Source organism: Manis javanica, chromosome 13, assembly GCF_040802235.1.
Source record: "Manis javanica isolate MJ-LG chromosome 13, MJ_LKY, whole genome shotgun sequence".
In the NCBI taxonomy this organism is placed as follows: Eukaryota; Metazoa; Chordata; class Mammalia; order Pholidota; family Manidae; genus Manis; species Manis javanica.
The window spans coordinates 93354455-93375471 of NC_133168.1; the positions used below are offsets into that span (position 1 = coordinate 93354455).

At 47.0% G+C, this 21017-nt stretch overlaps 1 protein-coding gene across 13 annotated transcripts in view; it reads right to left on the reverse strand.

Annotated features, from left to right (window-relative positions):
• Positions 1-12369: 12369 nt before the first annotated feature.
• PGPEP1 (pyroglutamyl-peptidase I) overlaps positions 12370-21017 on the reverse strand; it is a 29010-nt gene continuing 20362 nt past the window's right edge. For 5 of the 13 annotated variants that reach the window (XM_073220315.1, XM_037003771.2, XM_037003770.2 and 2 more), the window contains 3 exons: positions 19326-19558; positions 14504-14582; positions 12370-12976 (listed from right to left, as the gene is read on the reverse strand). In XM_073220315.1, coding sequence (XP_073076416.1) covers positions 12599-12976; positions 14504-14582; positions 19326-19531 — 663 coding nt within the window. In that variant the 5' untranslated portion in view covers positions 19532-19558 and the 3' untranslated portion in view covers positions 12370-12598. Of the gene's footprint in view, positions 13083-14503; positions 14583-16603; positions 16968-19325; positions 19559-21017 lie in introns of those variants that run through there. The other 8 variants (XM_037003775.2, XM_017674478.3, XM_037003773.2 and 5 more) reach the window with 7 other exon arrangements.

Here is a 21017-nt window from a genome sequence, read left to right on the forward strand (position 1 = left end):
CATTGTTTTTTCATGTGAAACCTTCATAAGAGTTTATATCAATAACACCTTAACAATAAAAAAAGTAAACTGGTGAAAAATTAGAATTTCACTTTCTCTGTTAGAAGGACAAAGTTTTTTGGGTTTGTTTGGTTGGTTTTTGGACCTTCGATCTACTTTTGATAACAGTGAAAGTTTCTTTACTTTTTAAGTGATCTGCCTAAAAAGCAAACATTTTGTGCTCTACAAAATAATTTCCTGTTTGCTGTCTTTATCAGGTCTTCAACTACTTAGAAAACTGTCTTAATATTAAAAGAGCTGAGTTTTGCTAATAAATGATTAAGCATTAAGGTTTTTTTAGAATATATATATATTTTTTATTGATATACAGTCTTATTTTAGTTTCAAGTATACAACACAGTGATTCAACAGTTACGTGTATTATTGAATCCTCACCCCCGACTAGTACAGCTACTATCTGTTAACACAGGATTCATTGGCTGTATTCTCCATGCTGTACTGCTATCCCCATGACCAACCTACATCATGACTGAGAATTTTTGTGCCCCTTTATCCCTCCCACCCTCCCCTCCCCACCATCCAACCCCTCCCCATGGTAACCACCAGTCCTTTCTCAGTGGCTGTGAGTCTATTGCTGTTCTGTTCCATTGGTTTTTCTATTCCACAAAAGCATCAAGTTTTATAATGAACTGTGACCCTATTTAGGCAGGTGCTTTAAAAACTTTATTTTGGACAACCTTCCCAAAATTTGAAATAAAGTCTTTTTTTGACCTGGAAGACCATTTTCAAAGGATTTGTTAAACTCGTTAGGCTTATTTGAGATGTTAAATTATGTGGGGAGCATTGTCAAATCATTAATACTAAGCCTTCTTTATGTTGTATTTATATAGGTATACATGTGTGCTAGAGATTACGTGAAACTCCTAGAAATATGATCTGTCCTGGTATAATGTTATCCCTTGTAATTATGAATCTTTTACCTTCTGAAGTTGCTGTCATCAAAACTGAGGCTCACACTAAAGTGACTGAAACCTGAGCATCAGGGAAATAAACCAGCTGCTTTCCCACAAACGCAGCAGCCGCAGCGTCTGCAAAGGTTGTGGCACAGGTGGATGAAGTCCGTTCTGCATTTGCAAAAACAGGGGACCCTTATTGCCAGACTTCTGCCATCCTGATGTTTTTATAACATGGCAATAGTCTGCTCTAGAATCACAGAAATTAGGAAGGGTAAAAACAGTGGCTGTCGAGGAACCGAACATGGACTTTAACATATCGAATAACCTAATTCTGGTTCTGCCAGTTCCCGGCAGGGTGGCCTTGGACAAGAGGCTTAGCCTGTTTATGCTGGGCTCCTCCTTGAGGTCCTGAGCCTTGGCCAAGCCACAGCTGTGAGGCTCCACAGGTCTCTCGCCTTTGTGCTGATTAAGGTGATTTGTACATCAGGAACCACAAAATGGACCTGCCCACATCACAGAACAAACTGAAGTCAACTTACAGGAAACCTAACGTACCACTCACAACTCCAACTCAGTTTTAGCTAGTATACCTTACTCTAGAAAATAGGGCCTGCTAACCTTATCAGGAAATCCCTGACCCGTTAGCCAGTCATGCCCTGGGTCCACATCACCTCTCTGAGCACCCTACAAAACTCCGAATCCCTCCAGACGAGTGCTTCCTGTCTGTGAGGTGCTGTGTGCACCCAATCCATGGATTGTTTTCTCTTAAGTAAAGGACATCAAATCTGTTGCTAAACTATATTATTTGTGTCACTTGGCAGTGTTCCTATGAGAGGTGCTTTAAAGGAAGTCATCCATTCATTCGACAAAAACTTTGTTAACATCTATTCAAGTAGCAAAATAAAAGAAGGCTCTAAGCATGGGAAGAGTGGAAGGAAGGACGCTTCTGGCAGGGGACACAACCTGTTCAAAGGCCCCCTGGCAAGTCTCAGACAGACAAGTTAAGGTGACAGCCTGGCTACAGAACTTGAAAGTAGAGCCAGGCCCACAGGACCAATCGCAGCAGGTAGGCCTGGTTCAAATCCTTGTTGGGCTTCTCCTTGGCACTCTGACCTGGGCAAGTGAATGTGCCATATCTTGGAGTCACTTCCTTGTCAAAGGCAGCTCTCCTCACCTAGAGAGGTTTATTTGCAGTTCTGCAGGGTCAAGATAAGGTTAAAAAGTCTGTGAGCATGTAAATGCATCAAAGCCCCATCCATGGCAGAGGTTGCCTCTCGAGCAGTCGGTTTTGCGTTATGTTTTACTTTTTAAAAATTTGTTAAATAACATAAAATGTATCATTTTAACCACTTTAAAATGTGTGATTCAGTGGCATTTAGTACATTCACAGTGTTGTGTAATCATCAATACTATCTAGTTGCAGAACGTTCCCATCACCCCAAAAGGAGGCCCTGTCCCCATTATCAGTCTCTCCCCACCCCCTCCCACAGCCCCTGGCCAATGATCAGTCTCTGGACATTTCATATACATGGAATCATACAATATTTGTATTGCATTTTGGCTATTGTGAATAGTGCTGCTATAAACGTGTGTACAAGTTTTTGTTTGAATACCTGTTTTCAGTTCTCTTGGATGCATACCAAGGAGCAGATTGCTGGATCATGTGCTACATTTATGTTTAACTTGTTGAGAAACCACCAAACCTCTTCCTGTCTGTTTTATTTTTCATTATGAATTATTTCAGTGATACACAAAAGTATCAATAATACAATAATGAAAACCCACCCATCCAGTAGCCTGATAAGGAAAGAAAATTCCCAAGCGAATAGAAGCCCCTATATGGTCCCTACCACCCATCAGGCTCTCCTCCCCAATCACAGGGGAACCTCTGTTGAAAACTGGGGTTTGATCATCCCCATGTATATTTTTATAATAAATAAATACCATGTAGGCATATTTAAAACTTCAGCAGTTAAATGGTGGGGTGGGCAGCTCCAACCTGTCATAAGCAAAAGCTAACAGAATCAACTTTGTTAGAATTCTGGAAAACAGTCAGAGGTTTACAGCAACCAAGTGAATGTTGAAGCAATAAAAAGGCAACTTGAAAATGGTAGGAAAGCTCTGTGGCACCTTGTCTTCTCCTTGCCCTGTCTCCTCCCTGGCTTGGCAGTAGTGGTGTAGCAGAGGCAACCTATGTTCCCAGCTGGACTCTGGTCCCTGGTTCTGGGGGGAGCAAAGCAGATCTTATTCACAAATTATCGTGTAGTCTGATCTAACTTGTCTGGGGGCTTCTGGAAAGACTTACAGTCGGTGCTCATCTCCGAATTTCTAACTTGGAGCTCAGGCTGGAAAAGTGGTGGGCACTGCTCAAAACACTGAAAGCTAAATTGGTGACCAGCAGACCTCTGTGGCGAAAGATTATGGTCAGACATATTATCAACCACCTAAACCCCGGGAGGAAAAGCTGGTGAAGGTTCTTTGGGAAATTAGAACATTCAGAAGCATCCGTGTATATGGAGGGAATTTGGAAATCATATGCATGCCCACAGCAAGACTAATGCTCAGAAAAGAACTGAGAAGATCCTAAGCTTCCATCTCAGGCTGATGACTAGCCTCAGTAAAAGCCTGGCTAAATACTGAAGGAGTGCCCTGTCACAGAACCAAACTTCAAGGACTAGGAGAGGCAGATTTTTTCATCTCTTTTTCATCTCCTGGCATTCAAGTAAATCTACATTAAGATATCAGCAGAATCTGAGTTAAAGGAACAGAGGCTTCACTGAACAGACACAAGGAATATAGTCTTTGCAAAAAAATAAATGATAATACTTTGAAAAAGTATCTAAACAAATGCAATATTACAGCCTTCAATGATTCAAAAGCAAAAACAGTAAAGCCTCAAGGGGAGGAATTTGATTTCCAGAGTTAGGATAATATTCAAATGCATAGTTCTCAACAAAAAACCCCAGGGCATAAAAAAAAAGAAAATGAAAGTACAGCTCTTCAAAGGAAAATCAACAGACAGAGACCATCCCTGAGGAAGCCCAGACATCAGACTTACTAAACAAAGTCTTTCAACCATCTTTTATAAACATGCTCAAAAAGCTAAAGGAAAAAATGGAAAAATAATAAAGAAAGTGAGGAAAATGATGTATGAACAAAATGATTTTATCAATAAACAAAGAAAATATAAAAAGAAACCAAACAGAAGTTCTGGATCTGAAGAGTACAACTGAAATGAAAAATTCCCTAGAAGTAGGCCCACGAAAGAATTGAGCAGGAAGAAGAAAGAATCAGCAAACCTGAAGACAGGACAATTGAAATGATCGTCAATGAAGAGCAGAAAGAAAAATGGATGAAGGACAGTGAACCAAGTCTCAGGGACCTGTGGGATGCCATCAAGAAGACTGAGAGATATGCATTATAGGAGCCCCAGAGGAGGACAGAGAGAAGGGGTCAGAAAGAATACTTGAATAAATAATGGCTAAAAACTTCCCAAATTTGATGACAGATATAAATATACACATTTAAGAAGCTCAGTGAACTCCAAGCAGAATATACTCAAAGGACCACACTGAGATACACTGTAATCAAACTTGAAAACTAAAGAAAAAGAGCAAAAGTTGAAAGCAGCAAGAGAGAGCTACTCATCATGCACAAGGTAGTCGCAATAAGATTAACAGCCAACTCCTCATCAGAAGCCCTGGAAGTCAAAAGGCAGTGGGGTGGGGGGGACATATTTGAAGAGCTGGAAAAAAAAATCCTGTTATATAGTAATTTTATATCTAGAAAAACTTTTCTTCAGAAATGAGTAGAAATCAAGACATTCTCACGTAAACAAAAGCTGAGGGAGTTTGTTACCATTATATCTGCATTGCAAGAAATGCTAAAAGGAGTCCTTCAGGTCAGAATGAAAGGAAACTAGACAGCAACTCAAAGCCGTATCTAAACATATATGCATCAAACAACAGATCCCCAAAATACAGGAAGCAAACACTGGCAGAATCAAAGGAGGAAACAAACAGTTGAAGACTTCAATATCCCACTTGTGAAAATGGATAGAACATCTAGACAGAAGATTAAGGATATATAGGATTAAACAACACTATAAACCAACTGGACTAGACAGACATCTAGAACATTCTGGCAGAATACACAGTCTTATCAAGTACACGTGGAACATGGCCAGTGTAGGGCATATGGTAAGCAAACGACATGTCTCCATAAATTTAAAAAGATTGAAATCATACAAAGTATCTCCAACTACAATGGAATGAAACAAGAGACCAGTAACGGAAGGAAAGTAAATGTTTACAAATACTTGTACATTAAATAACACACTCTTAAAGAAACAACAAGTGAAAGAAGAAATCAGAAAGGAAATTAGGAAATACTTAGGGACAAATGAAAAAATTGCAACATATTAAAGGTTATGGGATGCAGCAAAAGTACAGCTATAAATGGCTACATTGAAAAAGAAGAAGGATCTCAAATCAATGACCTAACTTTACACTTTAAGGAAGTAGAAAAAGAAGAGTAAATTCAAATCAAAGCTAGTAGAAAGGAGGAAATCATACAGGTTAGGACAAAGATAAATAAAATAGAGAATAGGGAAAATAGAATCATTGGAATTAGTGAAGTCAAAAGTTGCTACTTTGAAAAGAGCAGCAAAATTGACACAACCAGATTGACAAAGAAAAAGGAGAGAAGGTGCAAATAACTAATCAGAAATAAAAGTGGGGGCATTATTATGGTCTCTATAGAAATAAAAAAGATAATAAGAGAGTATTGTGAGAAACTGTGTGCCACCAAATTAGATAAACTAGATGAAATGGACAAATTGCTAGAAGCACACAGGCTACCTAAACTGCCTCAAGAAGAAATGGAAAACCTCAACAGACCTATAATGAAGAGATGGAAGCAGTTATCAAAACCTTCCAGCAAAGAAAATTCCAGAACCAGATGGCTTCGCAGATTAATTCTACCAATCATCTATAGAATAATTAATACCAAAAAATAAAAGAGTTGGCAACACATCTAATGAGGTCTGCATTACCCTGATAATAAAGACACCATAAAAATGTCACAAGTAAAGAAAAGTACAGACTGTGAGAGAATAGAAGATACATACTCTGGCCTCTGACCCAGTTCCTGGCACAGAGCTCCTGAAACCCTTGTAAGTTCCTAACTGATAAGAGCACTAGAAGCATCCTTTGTTCTAATATTTGGTCTTTGATTCCAGTTCCTGACAGAGCTTCAAAACCCATTGGAATTTCCTGGGTGACAGGAGCATCTTCCTTTGTAATGAGTTGACTTTAGGCAGTTGTATGGCTCCTGGGTGGACACCGGCCACCAGAAATGCCAAGTCATGATTAAAGGTTGGAATCTTCAGCCACACCTCCAATTCTCCAGAAAGGGAAGAGGGACTGTAAATGGAGTTAATGATTGATCATGCCTAAGAGATGAAGCCTCCATAAAAATCACAAAAGTACAGGATCCAGAGAGCTTCTGGGTTGTGAACATCTGGAGGTGCTGGGAAGTGGCATGGAAACTGCACAGCCCTTCCCACATACCCTGCCCTACAGATCTGTCCCATCTGGATGTTCGTCTGTATCCTTAGCACAACCTTTTATAATACACAAATAAACAGTAAGTTAATTGTTTTCCTGAGTTCTGTGAGCTGCTCTAGGAACTTAATTGAGCCCAAACAAGGGGTCTTGGGAAGCTCTAATTTTTACCTAATCAGTTGGAAGCACAGATGATAACCTGGATTTACAAATGGCATCTGAATTGGTGGGCAGTCTTGTAGGACTAAGCCCTTAACCTACAGGATCTGACACTATCTCCAGGTAGATAGTCTCAAAATAGAGTTACATCATCAGACTCCCGGCTGGTGTTAAAGAGAATTGCTTGTTGTAGAGAAAAACACAAAATTGTTAGAAGTGTTCTGAGTGTATGTAGAGGAGAAACACAGGAGGAGGGCTGAGATTTTTCCTTAAACACAGGTCAATATCCCTTATGAATGCAGATGCAAAATTCCTGCACCAAATGCTAGCAAAGTGAATCCAGAAGCATATGGAGAGGCTCACATAGCATAAACAAACGGGACTGGTCTCAGGAATGCAAGGGTCAGTGTAAGAACATCAATTAATGTATTATGTCATATTAATAGGAAGAAGAGAAAAAAACTCACATGGTGACCTCAATTGATGCATTAAAGTCATTTGACAAAACCCAATGATAAAAACTCAAAAAACCAGGAATAGATGGAAATTTTATCACATGATAAAAGACATTTTTTAAAAACTCACAGCTAAAGTCATACTCAATGGTAAGATGCTGAAAGCTTTCCCAAGATAAAGAACAAAACAAGAATGTCTACTTTTACCACTGCTATTCAACATCATTCTGGAAGTTCTAACTAGAGCAATTAGACTAGAAAAATAAAGCCATCTAAATTGGAAAGGAAGAAATAAAACTATCTCTATTCACAGATGACATGACTATATATAGAAAATCCTAAGGAATCCATGAGAAATCTAGAAAATATTTGCAAATCATATGTCTCATGAGGGCTTAATAGCCAGAATATATAAAGAGCTCCTATAATCCAACAACGAAAAGACAAACAACCAAATTCAAAAATGGGTGAAAGATTGGAATAGATGTTTCTCCAAGGAAGATATACAAATGGGCAATAAATAGGAGAAAAGATGCTCAACATCATGGATCAACACTGAAATACAAATGAAAACTATAATGAGATACCACCACATGCTCATTAGCATGTCTATTATCAAAATAATGTGTTGGTCTGTGCAGATATTGGAGCCCTCTTGTACCACATGTGAAATGGTGCAGCTCCTATGGAAAACAATTTGGTGTTTACTCAAAAAGCTCCAAGTAGAACTATCATATAATCCAGCATTCTACTCCTGGTGTATACCCTAAAGAATTTAAAACTGTGACTCAAACTGAGTTGTACACCAATGTTCATAGCAGCATTATACACAGTCCACAAAAGTTGGAAACTACCCAAGGGTCCATCAAGAGCTGAATGGATGAAGAAAATGTGGCATATGCACACAACGGACTATTACTTAGCCGTACAAAAAAAAGAATGAAGTTCAACCTTGAAAACATTATGCTGAGTGAAGAAAGCCAGACACAGATGAACAAATATTATATGACTCCGTTTACACGAACTACCAGCAATATGCAAATTCATGGAGAGACTGAGAGTAGATCCGAGGTTACCAGGGGCACGAGGAGGAATAGTTCCTTAATGATTAGTTTCCGTTTGGGGCTGAATGAAACAGTACATCGTGATACATGTGCGTGTATTCAACTTTGTGAACGTACCTAATGCCACTGATTAAAACAGCAAGTTTTATGTTCTATATATTCTACCACAATACAAAGATGCAGATTTTTTTGAAACTATAAAAATGGTATCATACCATCTGTTCCCTTTGGCAACCTGCTTATTTTCAGTATGTTCTGGTTTGTAGATGTTGTCCTGCAAGTAAGTCTGTGCATTCTTTTACGCTGCTGTATAGTGCCCTGTGGTATGAACACAGCCTAACATTTCTCCGGGCTCAGCTCCTCACCATTATGAACCATGCTGCAGGGAAGCCATGCACACTGGGGTTCTCTGGGGCAAAGGCCAGCCATCCTCAAGTGCGGTAACATGGCCACACTGATTCCCACACCCACTGCCAGGGCACCTCAGACACCTGAGTCTGTCTGCTGCTCTCCGCCCCTACTTGTGACCCTCCCTAGGGGAAGCAAGGGGTCTCAGAGTGATTTTCATTCCCCGATGACAAACGCTGAGCTTCTATTTATCGGTTACCCTGGGTTCATCTTCCCTGAATTGCTGTTCACGCCTGTACTGCCATGAGTAGGGTATCCTCAAATACCTGGAACTTCAGAACGTGACCTTTCTGGTCTTTGCAGATGCAATTATTACATTAAGGGGAGGGCAACGTGGGAGTACAGTAGGTCCTAAATCCAACACCTGGTGCCCTTATAAGAAGGCCACCTGAAGACAGAGGTAGAGATTGGAGTGGTACAGCCACAAACCGAGGGATCCCAAGAAGCCACCAGAAGTCACCAGAGGCCAGTCCTCCCCTGCAGCCTCCAGCTCTGCTGACACTTTGATTTGGGACTTCTGGCTTCCAGAAATGGACAAGGATAAATTTCTGCTGTTGTAAACCACCTGGTTTGTGGTGATTGTCAGGGCCACCCCACAGAACGGTGCTTCTGCCCAATTTTCTGTTTGGTATTTTTTTCCTTCCATCTAGTGTGTCTACGAAGACTTCACAAGTTCTGGAAGCTAGTTAAATGCCTTGTGGATACCCTGTCTGTCTGTCCGATTCCTTTACGGATTTTTTTGGCGTCCAAAGGTTTGAAATTGTGATTGAGTTGACTGTCCTCTAATTGTGCACTGTTTCCTTGTCAAGGGTGGGTTTGCATCTGCCAGGCAGTCAGGCTGGGGTACGGCTCTCCTGAGCCACGTGTCCGGCCGTGACCTCCCCGCGCTCTGGCTTTGGGCCTCTGCCAGCTCCCCCAGCAGGGCTCGGCGGGGGCGGGGAGGGGGCAGCTGAGCGTGAGTCACCAGGCCAGGGGCCGCCTGGCGCGGAAGTGGTTGGGTCAGACCCTGGGACCGGCTGTGTGGGTTCCTGGCCGCGGGGGGCCCCGGACCGCCCGGGTCAGGCAGGAAGTGGGTCAGCTGAGCTGTCAGGCGGCAGGTCCCCGCGTGCCTGCTGCCCGGAAAGCTTCGGCCGGGGTGACCCTGCGCCTCCCCCCCGCAACTGCGGCGCCCTGGTATTGGTTCTGCTAACCACGGCGTGCATTTATGAGCCGCCTGCTGATGCCAGACCCTGGCTGAGCAAGGCCCACTGCCCTGCCAGGGGCGTGTGAGAGTCGGCTCGCTGTGACGGGGGAAACTGAGGCCTGGGGCGGGGCAGCCCTGTGCCCAGCTGTGCCAGCCAAGCCCCAAACCCCATCCTCAGCGAACTGCGGTCTCTCTGGCCCCGCGCTCTCGCCCTGAACACAGAGCTTGGGGTGACGATGTTTAGGACCCTTCCACGCTTCCTCTGCCTCTCTGAATTTCTCTTTCCTTTGCCCTCTCAGCGTTTCTGCTTTTCAGTTTCTCAGCCTCTGCTCCCCACCCCGCCCCCCGCAGCCCCACACAGTGGAAGGGGGGCAGCCTGAGCCTGCTGCCCCTCTCCCCTTCCGGGGGAACCTGGCATGTCTGAGCGGGTCTGAGGCGCTCCTCCTAGAAACTGCTGAATGCTCGTTGGCAGGCTGCCAGTGCAGGAAGGCGGGGATACGAAGTTTGGAGAGGGCGTGAGGAAGAACCTGTTTGGTATTTCTGGTGTGGTACTTTGTCCCCCTTACGCCTACCAAAGTCTGCCACACTCAGTGGCCTAAGATAACTGGCATTTCCCCAAACTTTGGGTTTTGAGGGCTACATAGGAGTTCTCCAGAGGGTAAAATGGAGGCTGGGGGATGGGGCATCCTAGGCAGAGGGGACAGTCTGGGGTCAGCAGAGACAAGTGAACAGGGGCTTAAATATCCAGCAGAGGAGTTGGCTTTCTCCTGTGAGCAAAGGGGAGCCATGGAGGGTGTGAGAGGTTGGGAGAAGCCCAGTCAGATCTCCAGGATGGTGTGGACTGGAAGGGGGAGACTGGGGCCCCAAGACCCTCACATCCAAGTAAGACAGGGTGTCCAGGCGAGAGCAGAGAGAAATTGATGAATAGGGCCAAGCGTGGCCTCTCTGAGCCTCACCCTCGAATGTACCTCCCTGCATCAGCCGTGGACCCGTCTGCGGCCTGCGCAACCCCCATGGCAGCCGGGACCCAGACACTGCCCTCACAACCTGGGAGCTGCTGGATCCCTGGTGTGTCACCAACGCAGGAACTAATGCACAGTAGGCACTTTGTGACCGCAGCCACAGGGAGCCAGGGCTGCAGGGGTGGGAAATGGGCAGCCTTTGGGGCAGTGTTCCTTCTCCTCCTAGGAGGCTCCGGCGCCTCCCTGCACCCCCTGCTGGCCCTACGATGGAACACAGAGCACTCACCTCCTCCTGACCTCTCCTGCAGTTTGCTGCACACCTAATATCCTAATACTGGCCCAGGATGCAGAGGAAGACCCGCCCACCCTCCTTGACTCCTGAAGAGCCAGTCAGTTACTATCCAGAGTATGTGATGGGAAACTGCCAAGGCAGCTGTGGGAAGCAGAGGAGGTGCCTGGACAGCCAGGAGGGCTTCCTGGAAGAGAAAGTAATACTTGTATTTATTAAGCAACTACAGTGTGCCAGGCAACCAGTTAAGGGCCATAAAAGCAGAATCTCATTGGATTCTCACAAAAGGCCCGTGAGTACAGGGAAACTGAGGTCTCAGGAAGCAAAGTGAGCCAGGTGTCCCCCCTTATCCCATGGCCCTTTGAATTACACGATGGCCCCTCCCCAGACCTTGAGGCCCTACGCCATTGGCCCCATTACCGCTCCAAAATCTCCTGCACTGGATGGCACCCTGCCTTCCACACCCAGCCTGGCCTCCTGGCTTGCCCCTTGTAGGGTACACATGGGGTCAGGCCAAGGAGGAGAGGACTCAAGGAAAGGATTCCCCACCTAAAAAGGACACACAGAACACCGCCACCCCTTCCAATGGCCACGGGAACATCCATGTGGCACACCTGGAACAGCAGACCGCGCCCAGGGGCCACGGAAAGAGCTGGCTTTAGGAGCAAAACCACCTGGCTACGGACATTTCCTCTAGGGTTCAAGGACCCTGGATCCCCAGGGACTTCGAGGAGGTGACCCCACCTCTGGGATCCACATCCCTGGGACAAGTCATTTCCTTTATTGCTGAGCCCTTTTGGTTTCAAAAGTCTATTCTGACCTTCATTCCTTCTGACATAGGAATGACCAACTCCTGCATCCAGTCTGCAAACTGCTCAGCTCCAGAGAAGTTCACTTCCCCACCACTGCTCCCCTACACCTCTCCCTGGCTGTGGGATGAGGGGCTTCCTGGAAAAGCCTGTTCCCCTGTAAAAAGTGGCAAGAGCACCCTCACACAGGGTTGTATGTGAGTGGGAATTTTTCACACACTGGGGGTCACCATCATGATTCAGATCCCACCTCTCTCCCCCTGCTGTGCGACCATAGGCAAGTTACTTAACCTCTCCGTGCATCAGAACAAAGGCACTGGGTTGTGAGAGGGAAACCAGGCAGTACAGAACTCCGCTCATCCTTATTCACTCAGCAAACTCATAACAGCCATCAGCTGTGCACCAGGCCACACAATGGGGGCAGAAATCCCAGGGACTCGGGGCCCCTCCGCCGGCCGACCCCCCCAGGTTGAGGGTGACCCTGGGGGATGCCAGCCTCTCACAGAGACACACGAGAAAATCACACATGTCAACTGTTTTATTCACTTTTTGGGTGTCAAGTTGGGGGTCTCCCAGGGCCCAGCCCCCTACAAAGTCTGGCAGACCCTTCCCCGGCCTGGGGGTCCCAGATGTGGGGTTTCAGCCAAGGCACTCAGGAACTCGGGGAACCAGGAAGAAGCTGCAAGGGCTGGGCACTCCATGGGGGACAGAAAACACAGCCACCTTCGCAGTTTTTCCTCCAGAGACATTTAGGACAAAATAGACACCTGAGATGTTGGGGGAGCCACGGGACCATGCCAGGTACCCCCGGGGCAGGCGGGATGCCGATGCTGCTTCCCAACCTCCAGATGGGGGCACCCACGGCTCCGGGGACACTGCAGCCAAGAGCCTGGGCAGCGAGGGGCCCAGGGCCAGAGCAGCGCTCCCCGGGATTCCAGGAGACAGAGTGCGTGGGCGCGGAAGCCACTCGCCTCAGGCCCCAGCCCCGCGAAAAGCGTGGGGGCCCCTGGCCCTGCAGTGGGGAGCCAGGACCACCTCCTAGAGGCCGCGTCTGCCTCTCTCTGTCCCGTCCTGTGCGTCTGCTCCGTGCTCCTGTGTGATGGAGAGGCAGGCACTTCGGTGGGTCTCTGGGCAGCAGAAGGGAAGGCAGGCGAGGGAGGAGGGGACGCGGGTTTTGAAGGTGGAAGCAACTTGGGGCTAGGAGCCCCCGACACTCAGCTTGCGACAGCCATCCTGAACCAGAGGACAGGGTCCTTAGGGGGTCTGTTCAGGGTCCACTCAGGAATTAACTTTCAAAACGTGGATGTCAGCAAATGCCCCCCACCCCAAACAGCCCTTCTGCCATGGGTCTCAGGGGACCTTGGCCTTTAATCTGCTTTCTCACCATGAAAACAGAGATGTGTTCCCCCCAGCCAGCAGCCACAGGCCCTTCTGAGGCACTTGGGCCCGGAGCAGGGATATGGAATGGATATAAAAACAAAGCTCTTCTCAGTTCCCCCCAAGCCCACGAGTAGAGTGGGGTTTGTGGCCATGGGGTGCGAGCTGCTAAGGAGGCAGCCTGCCAGCTGACAAATGCTTCCCGCCACCTCAAAGTGGGGGGTCGGGGCTGCTGAGAAGAATGGGGCTTTGTCCCACCATCCCTGAAAGGGACTTTTGGGTTTAGACACTCCAAGGGGTAGAGAGGTCAAACGTCAGTAGTCTAGACATTGGCAGCCAAAAAGAGGTGGGTGTGGTGCCCATTTCTCCGAGCAGCTCCCCTCTCCTGCCGTCACCTCTGCTGGGTGGGCACAGGCACACAGGTGGACACACACACCCCAGCTGGCCTGGCTTCCCAGAAGAAACTTCTCATTTAACAAAAAGGCATCTTGAATCTACTTTTCCAGCTATTCCCCTGAGCAGGCCCTTTCTGTTCTAGAAGTTTCAATGCCAGGAAAGAGCAGGGCAGCTGAAAGCTATTTTCTTTGCTGAAACTATTGCAATTGGACACTGCCCCCAAATATCTGGCACTGATTGGAAGGCTGTAATTTCTGTCCCCCCTGCCCCTCCTGGCCCTGTCTCTTCTGGTGGCCAGGGGACACTGGCTGTCCCTTGATTGGGGCAGGTGGGCCAGCAGAGAGAAGGAGGGACACCACTAAATCAAATTCCTGCTTCTTTCCACCTTTCTTTCTTTCCTTCTATCTCCTCTTTCTTATTTCCTTTTCAGGCTATCTATTTATGCACATACCACTGACCTTCTTTTGGGTGGGGAGGGGGGACCCAAAGGGGTTAAAAAATTAAGGTAGAAGGTGTAGAGGCTCTGGTATCCTAAAGAAGATGCTGTAATCAGACGCCCATCTCACTGTCCCTGGCCGCCACCCCCTACCCTCAGCACCCCCAACAGGGGCCCACCAGGGAGAGGGCCCCTCTGCTTTCCTGCAAGACCCCCATGCATCACTCCTTACCTTTCCCCCACCAACCTCCACCCTACATCCCTCAGCCCATCATTCCTCCATGAACACCCACCGCACCCGCCTCTTCTGGCATCTCCCTCCTCCGCATCTGCCAGGCCACACCCACTCCACCAACCCAACCCTTTGCCCTGTTCCTTGTCCCCCACCCCCACCCCCAGAGATTTCCTGCAGGTGACAGGGAGAAGGAACGGGACTTCATCCCACCTTCTCACACAAGGACATTTTAGTCTGAGACCCAACAAATGCAGACACAGACAGACCATGGACAGATGGATGAGTTGGCCTGAAAGACAAAAAAGAGTTTAAACTAGAAAATAAAAAAGCTAGCAGGGAGTGGATGAAATGTTTAATGGCTGATTAAATAAAAATGAGCTAAATGCTCTACATCATGGACAAGGACAGGATTCTGGTTTGATTGGATGAGAAAAATCTAAAACCATTACAGGAACAAAAAAATGACACATGCACACTCAACAATGCTCAGACAATAAATTAATCTCTAAGCAGCCGAACCACATGGTGCTTCAAACAGAAAGGTGGAATGAGGACAAAAGAGAGATGAAACTGCGGGGTTTGGGGATGGCATGTCTGGGTTCCTGCAGGAGCTCAGCTTACTCAGGCCCAGCTCACTTCCGGCACCCCACTCCCCTATGTCCCTCTCCTTCTTGCTTACGTGCAGTTCCTCCTCAGAGCCCTGCACATCGGACCTCTGGGGAGGAGGGTGAGATGCAGCTTCATCTCTTGCTCTGAATAAGACCTCTGAGGGACCCCTGGGTCTTCAGGTCCCCAGATTCAAAAGAATCACAACTTCTGCTCAAAGAAGCCAGCTGAACAAGACGATGCAATGACATCGCACACTCCAGATTTCGCAGGAGACTGCAGGTGCAGAAGGGGTATTCCCAGCATAGGGAGGGCTAGCATGGCAGGGAGGCAGAATCCCAGTGACTTCGACCTCCTGGCAATAGTCCACAACCACTACCAACCACTGACCCTAAGCCACCATCTGTGTCCATTTTCTCCTTCCAGAGAAAACCCAGGACTCAGAAAATGTGTTTGACTCAGAAACCCACCGGCCTGGTTCCCAAGTGACAGAGCAGCTCAGCAGAGGCAGGAACCATCCCAGCCACTGGAACAGGAAGGGACAAGAGGCACTGGATCCCAGTATGCTTCATACGCAGGGAAACGGTAAAACCACGCATTCTCCAAAAAATAAAAGCACTCCCAAATGTGTGTCCTTCCTCAGGCGGCTTCGTGGCTGAGGTCACTTCCTCTCCTTCTGATGGCTGTTGAGGTCCAGCTGAGTCAGTTGCTGGGCGATATCACTCTCACCCCTGGATGGGAAGTTCAATGTTGCCAGGAAGTGAGATAAAAATGTACTCCTGAGTCCGGGGCCTGTCTCCAAACGGTGGCTACACAAAAGGCCACTGGTTTCCCTGCCACATCCCTGCTCAAACCTGCTGTGTGCATGGAGGTCGGCAAACTCCACGCCCACGCCTCATCTTGGCCCCCCTACTTAAGGAGAACAAGAAACTGGGCCCGGCACCAAGAATTCAAAAACCCAGGCCAGATGTGGGGAAGCTTTGCAGCTGCTACAGATTTTTATATATTAAAAAATACGTCATGTGCGTGTTAAAACGACAAGGTCTGCTCTCCGCCCCGGTGGTCCTGCTCTGGAGGCCCTGCGGGTCCGGCTCAGAGCTCTGGAGCTGAAAGTTATCAGACAACCATTCCAACCACCGGGGGCAGCAGCCTTCCCTGGGCCCTCCCAGCCGGCCCTCGGCCTTGCCGACCGCCCCAAGGAAGGGCAACTCCGCGTCAGCTCCTGATCCAAGACGGACATCCAGCTTATGGGACAGGAGGCAGAAGGGGCCGCACCCCAGGAAAGAGAAAAGACACTTTTGTTGTTGGCTAACGCCTGCATTTTAACCAAAGGAATATAAATTACTCTGTGCCCAAACTAGCACTGTTGTGTTTAAAAGGAGAATAAGAAAGGAAACAGCCCATACCACATGCGAAGGCAGCCCACTCTTGGGCTGTCCAGGGTGTTGGCACATGGAACAGGGCAAAAACTCTTCAAGAGGCTTTCCGGTTTGGGATAAAAGCAGTTACGGGTGGAGGGAGCTCTGAATCCTTGCACCAGACTTAGAAAAGCAGGTGAACAAGTGGCCCCCGCCATGGGATCACAGAGCAGAATCCACCCAATTGGGATTCTCTACAGAAATCACGACCCACTGGCTTCCCAGCCATTGCAGCTGTGTCCCCAGATGCAAAGGGACTAGATTTTAAAAAATCTTCAGCTGCCTCCTTCAAATGGACAGCGCTTTTGCCGAGAAAAAGGAAGATGAGTATAGTTGGAATAAATGATCCAAACCAGACCCCCAGCCGATGGGCTTGTCCTTCCTGGCCACGCCCTGGCGGTGGACGTCCCTCCCTGGATTCCTTGTCGGATGAGGTCTTGGGAGGCCTGAACAGCTCTCAGTGTTTGTGGCAGCAGTTGATTTTGCCTTCTGACTGCTCTAGGACATCCAGCATCTCCTCGATGATGGCCCGCAGCGCCCTGCCCAGCTGGTCTGCGTTGTACGGCTTGCCCAGCGGGGGCACGTGAACAAAGGCTGAGCGGCCATGGCTCTGGTACAGAGAGGTATAGTATGTGAAGTCACAGAGGTACCTAAGCCACAGGATGTGGGGGGCAGGAGGAAGATCAAAGAGGGGTCAGAGAGTCAAAGAACCAACACGATAGCTTCCATCCAAATCTACCATAAGACCCCCAACTCACTGGAAATGCACAGGATTCCATACTGCCCTTCCCTCCCAAGGTTGGCAAACATGAAAACAAAAAACAAAAACAAAATAATAACTGTGTATGTGAAGAAGTAGGCAGTGCAATTACTGCTCGTGGGGATGCAACTTGCCCCAGGGGACGGCAGTTTGGCAGGCTACTAAAATTACAATGCACAGACTTTATGACCTGCTATTGACAGTTTTTAGCATCTCCCTTCAGGAGCCATCTGCATGAGGGCACAAGATAGATGAATAAGTTGTTCACTGCAGTGTTAAATATGTAAGTGGAAAAAATTGGAAGAAACCTATTAGATTAGGGTATGAAAGCCCCCCACATACAAATTCATATGTTGAACCCCTAACTCCCAGTATGATGGTATTAGGAGGTGGGGCCTTTGGGAAGTAAGAGTCCTCATGATAGGGGTTAGTGCCCGTATAAAAGAAACCCCAGAGAATACCCTCACCCCTCCCACCCTGGGGAGACACAGTGAGAAGTCAGCTGTCTGCAATCTGGAGGAGGGTGGCTTTTACCAAAACACCTTGATCTTGAACCTTTCAACCTCCAGAACTGTGAGTGATAACTTTCCATTGTTTACATGCCACCCAGTCTGTGGAATTTTTTTATAGCGGCCTGACCAGACTAAGACACAACCTAAATGTCCATTGATGGGAGAGTGGCTTAATGAACATGGTGGAATATTATATGGCTGTTTATAAGGCATATGGTAGATGTGGAGGAAAATGCACAACTCACCAGGACTCAGGCTGCAGGCCCATAAGTGAGACCGAGGAAGGGAACTCCCAGGAAATACACACACGGAACCCCATCCACGTAAAAACAGAGTGAAACGGGACAAAATCCTAACCCCCTACACCAAATGTTTAACACACACACACACACACACACAGAAACATGTGGGTGAATAAGAGATTTTGCAATTTAAATCTGATTTAACAGAAGGACGTCTGGGCATAAAGAGAGAGGGCAAGATGATTTTTCACAATGGGAACATAGGAGAATATATTCTGGAATTACCTGTGGAATTGAAAATTCATTTAAAAGGAGTCTCATGACAAATGCAGTCACTCCTTCATTCAGATAGTCAACTGAATTTGCTACCTGCTGGCCTTGGGCTGGAGAAACATACAAACTGTTGGGAAACTGAGGTTCCCAATGCTGACAGGACATAGAACAGAGGATATGACTTGGTCTGAGAGTTTGGCGGGGGTTCCCCAAGGAGGCAATCTGTTGGAGCTAACACCCAAGAGGCACTGTCAGAGGGTGCTGAGTTCTGGGCATGTGCAAAGGCCCTGAGGCTAGAAGGAGCTTAGCGTGTTTGAGGAACAGGGGAGACTGGTTTGTGTGTCAGGAATGCAGTGGGTGAGGAGAGGATGACAGCACCTGTGGATGGTGGGAAGAGGCTGCGATTTTATTCTAGGTACAGTAGGAGCTCTAAGAAAGTAAGAAAGAAAGGGATATTAAGGATTAAGAAAGAAAGGGACACCAACTGGCTTCAATTTAGCAAAGACCTTGTTATAGGCTGAATGGTTTCTCCCCCAAAATTATGTTCCTCCAGAATCTCAAAATGTGACCTTATATAAGGTTTTTGCAGAGGTAGTTAAGACGAGGTCATACAGTACTAGAGTGGCATGACTGCAGACTCCAGTGACTAGCGTCCTCATTAGAAGGCCGTGTGACTGCACATGCTGGGAAGGAGGCCATGTGGACACAGGGGCAGAGACAGGGCTGATGCATCTGTGAGCCAAGGAATACTAAGGGTTGCTGGCAGCCACCCTAAGCTAGGAGGAAGGCAGGGAACATATTCTTCCTCAGGGCATCCAGAAGAAATGAACCTTGTTCACACCTGGATTTTGGACTTCTAGCCTCCGAATAAAATAAATAAATTTAGGTTATAAATTTCTGTTGTCCTAAGCCACTAAGTTCATGGTTTTTGTTATAGAAGCCACAGGAAATGAATACAAGAACCAACTGCCTAGAGGACCATCAGGGTGTGGTAGAAGCCGCCCAAGGAGGCGGCTGGGGCAGCACCCAGGTGGGGACCCAGGGACCTGAGTGGGGAGACATACACAGATCCATTATAATGAATTGCAGAATTAGCTCCATACCTCATGCATGATGAACGTTTAGCCCACAGAGGCCAAAGTGAACATATTAGGCTTGTTCAACACCAACCTAGGTCAGTGGAGGAGGGAACCCCCCCTCACTCACCTCAAAGTCCCTTACCTGCCAGCATCTTGTGAGATGGTCACTGACACATCCAGACCCAGCGTAGTGACCCTCTTACATACAGCGTCCATGTCGATGATGGAGTCAATGCTTTCAGGCCCGTCCTCCACACAGCACTGGGAGCCGGGGCAGAAGCGGCAGTTATCCAGGCCCTTGTAGCCCTTGTTATGCCCGCACTTTTCCAGTGTGACCGTGGTCGCCATGCCCGACACCCCCACATGCACCACCAGCTGCAGACAGATGGGCAGGGTGGCTTAACAGGGTCTGGCCACAAGACTGGGGGCCTCCAAGCCAAGGAGTGGTCAGCATCCTTGCTCAACTCTAACTGGATTACGCTGTTTCTGGCTTCTTGCTGCTGGACCCTACAATCACCCTTGCAGGAAGGCATGCCAAGAAAAACATGCCAGGATGTGAAACGTGCAAGGGTGGTCCTTGTAGCTTTGTCAATACAATCAAATACTAGCGATGACCCTATTAGCTATTCCTAGAGGGTTAGCTAAAGAAATGATCAACTACTATGTAGTTGTTGACATGCCCAAAGCACTACTATAAGGAATGATCTTCAAGCTACTGCTAATTGCAGAAGACAAGGTATGACTTCCAGGACTCTTGCCTAAAAATAATAAAAGAGGTGATAATACTCTGTCAACAGTCACGTCAGCGCTATTTATAAAAGTGAGAGAGAAGTGTGGCAAGAACGGGCATACCCATTATAGGAGAACAGTTATATTCATTACGAAAAATTACCCATCCATTAACATAACGGTCAGGGAGAATTTTTAATGACCTAGGTGATTAAATGCTTATGATAAAATATTTATAAAAAGCAGGATACCAAAATGAATACAGTTCTACTTCCACTGTTCATTATTTATGGATACGCTTATAGACAGAAAGGGCACTGTGTAAAGTAAGTAAATATTTAAAACACAGGCTCATGAGCATGTTGGCTTATGGGGTCATAGGCCAACATGGACCAGATTTTGGAGACTGGGCATGAGAAAAGAAGGTAAAATACCTCATTAACTTTTTAAATGTTGATGACTTGTCGCCATATTTTAGATATACAGGACTACAGTTAAGATATTTTTTAATTTTGCCTATTTCTTCTTAATGATTTTTAAATGTAGCTACCAGAAAAGTTAAAAGGGTCCCATGTAGCTGGCCTGACCCTGTCTAGTGGGCTGAACTGCTGGTGAGCCTGTCTCTGGAGTTAGTTAGCTCGGCTGCTTTATGCACTGCTGGACGCCTGGCGTCTGGCGCTGCGTGACTGGCGCTCCATAAACTGAACACCGGTGAGTGCAAGAACAAAATTACCATGAGCTGAATGGTGACAATACCCCCCCCAAAATGTGTATATGAATACATGCATGCACACACACAAGTATATGCATATATATGTCCTTGTCCTAGAGTCTGGAAACCACGACTGAAACCTTATTTGGAAAAAGGGTCTTTGTAGATAAAATTAAGGATTATCCGGGTGGACCCAAAGTCCAATGCAAGGGACGCCTGGAACCATCAGAAACTGGAAGAGATGAGGAGGGACGCTCCTCACCTTGATCTTGGGCTTCTGGCCTTCAGAACTATGGGAGAATGCATTTCTGTCGTTTGAAGACACCCAGGTGCAGTTATCTTTTATGCCAGCCCAAGGGACCTCATCCACATGGTGTGCAGGTTAAAGGCACG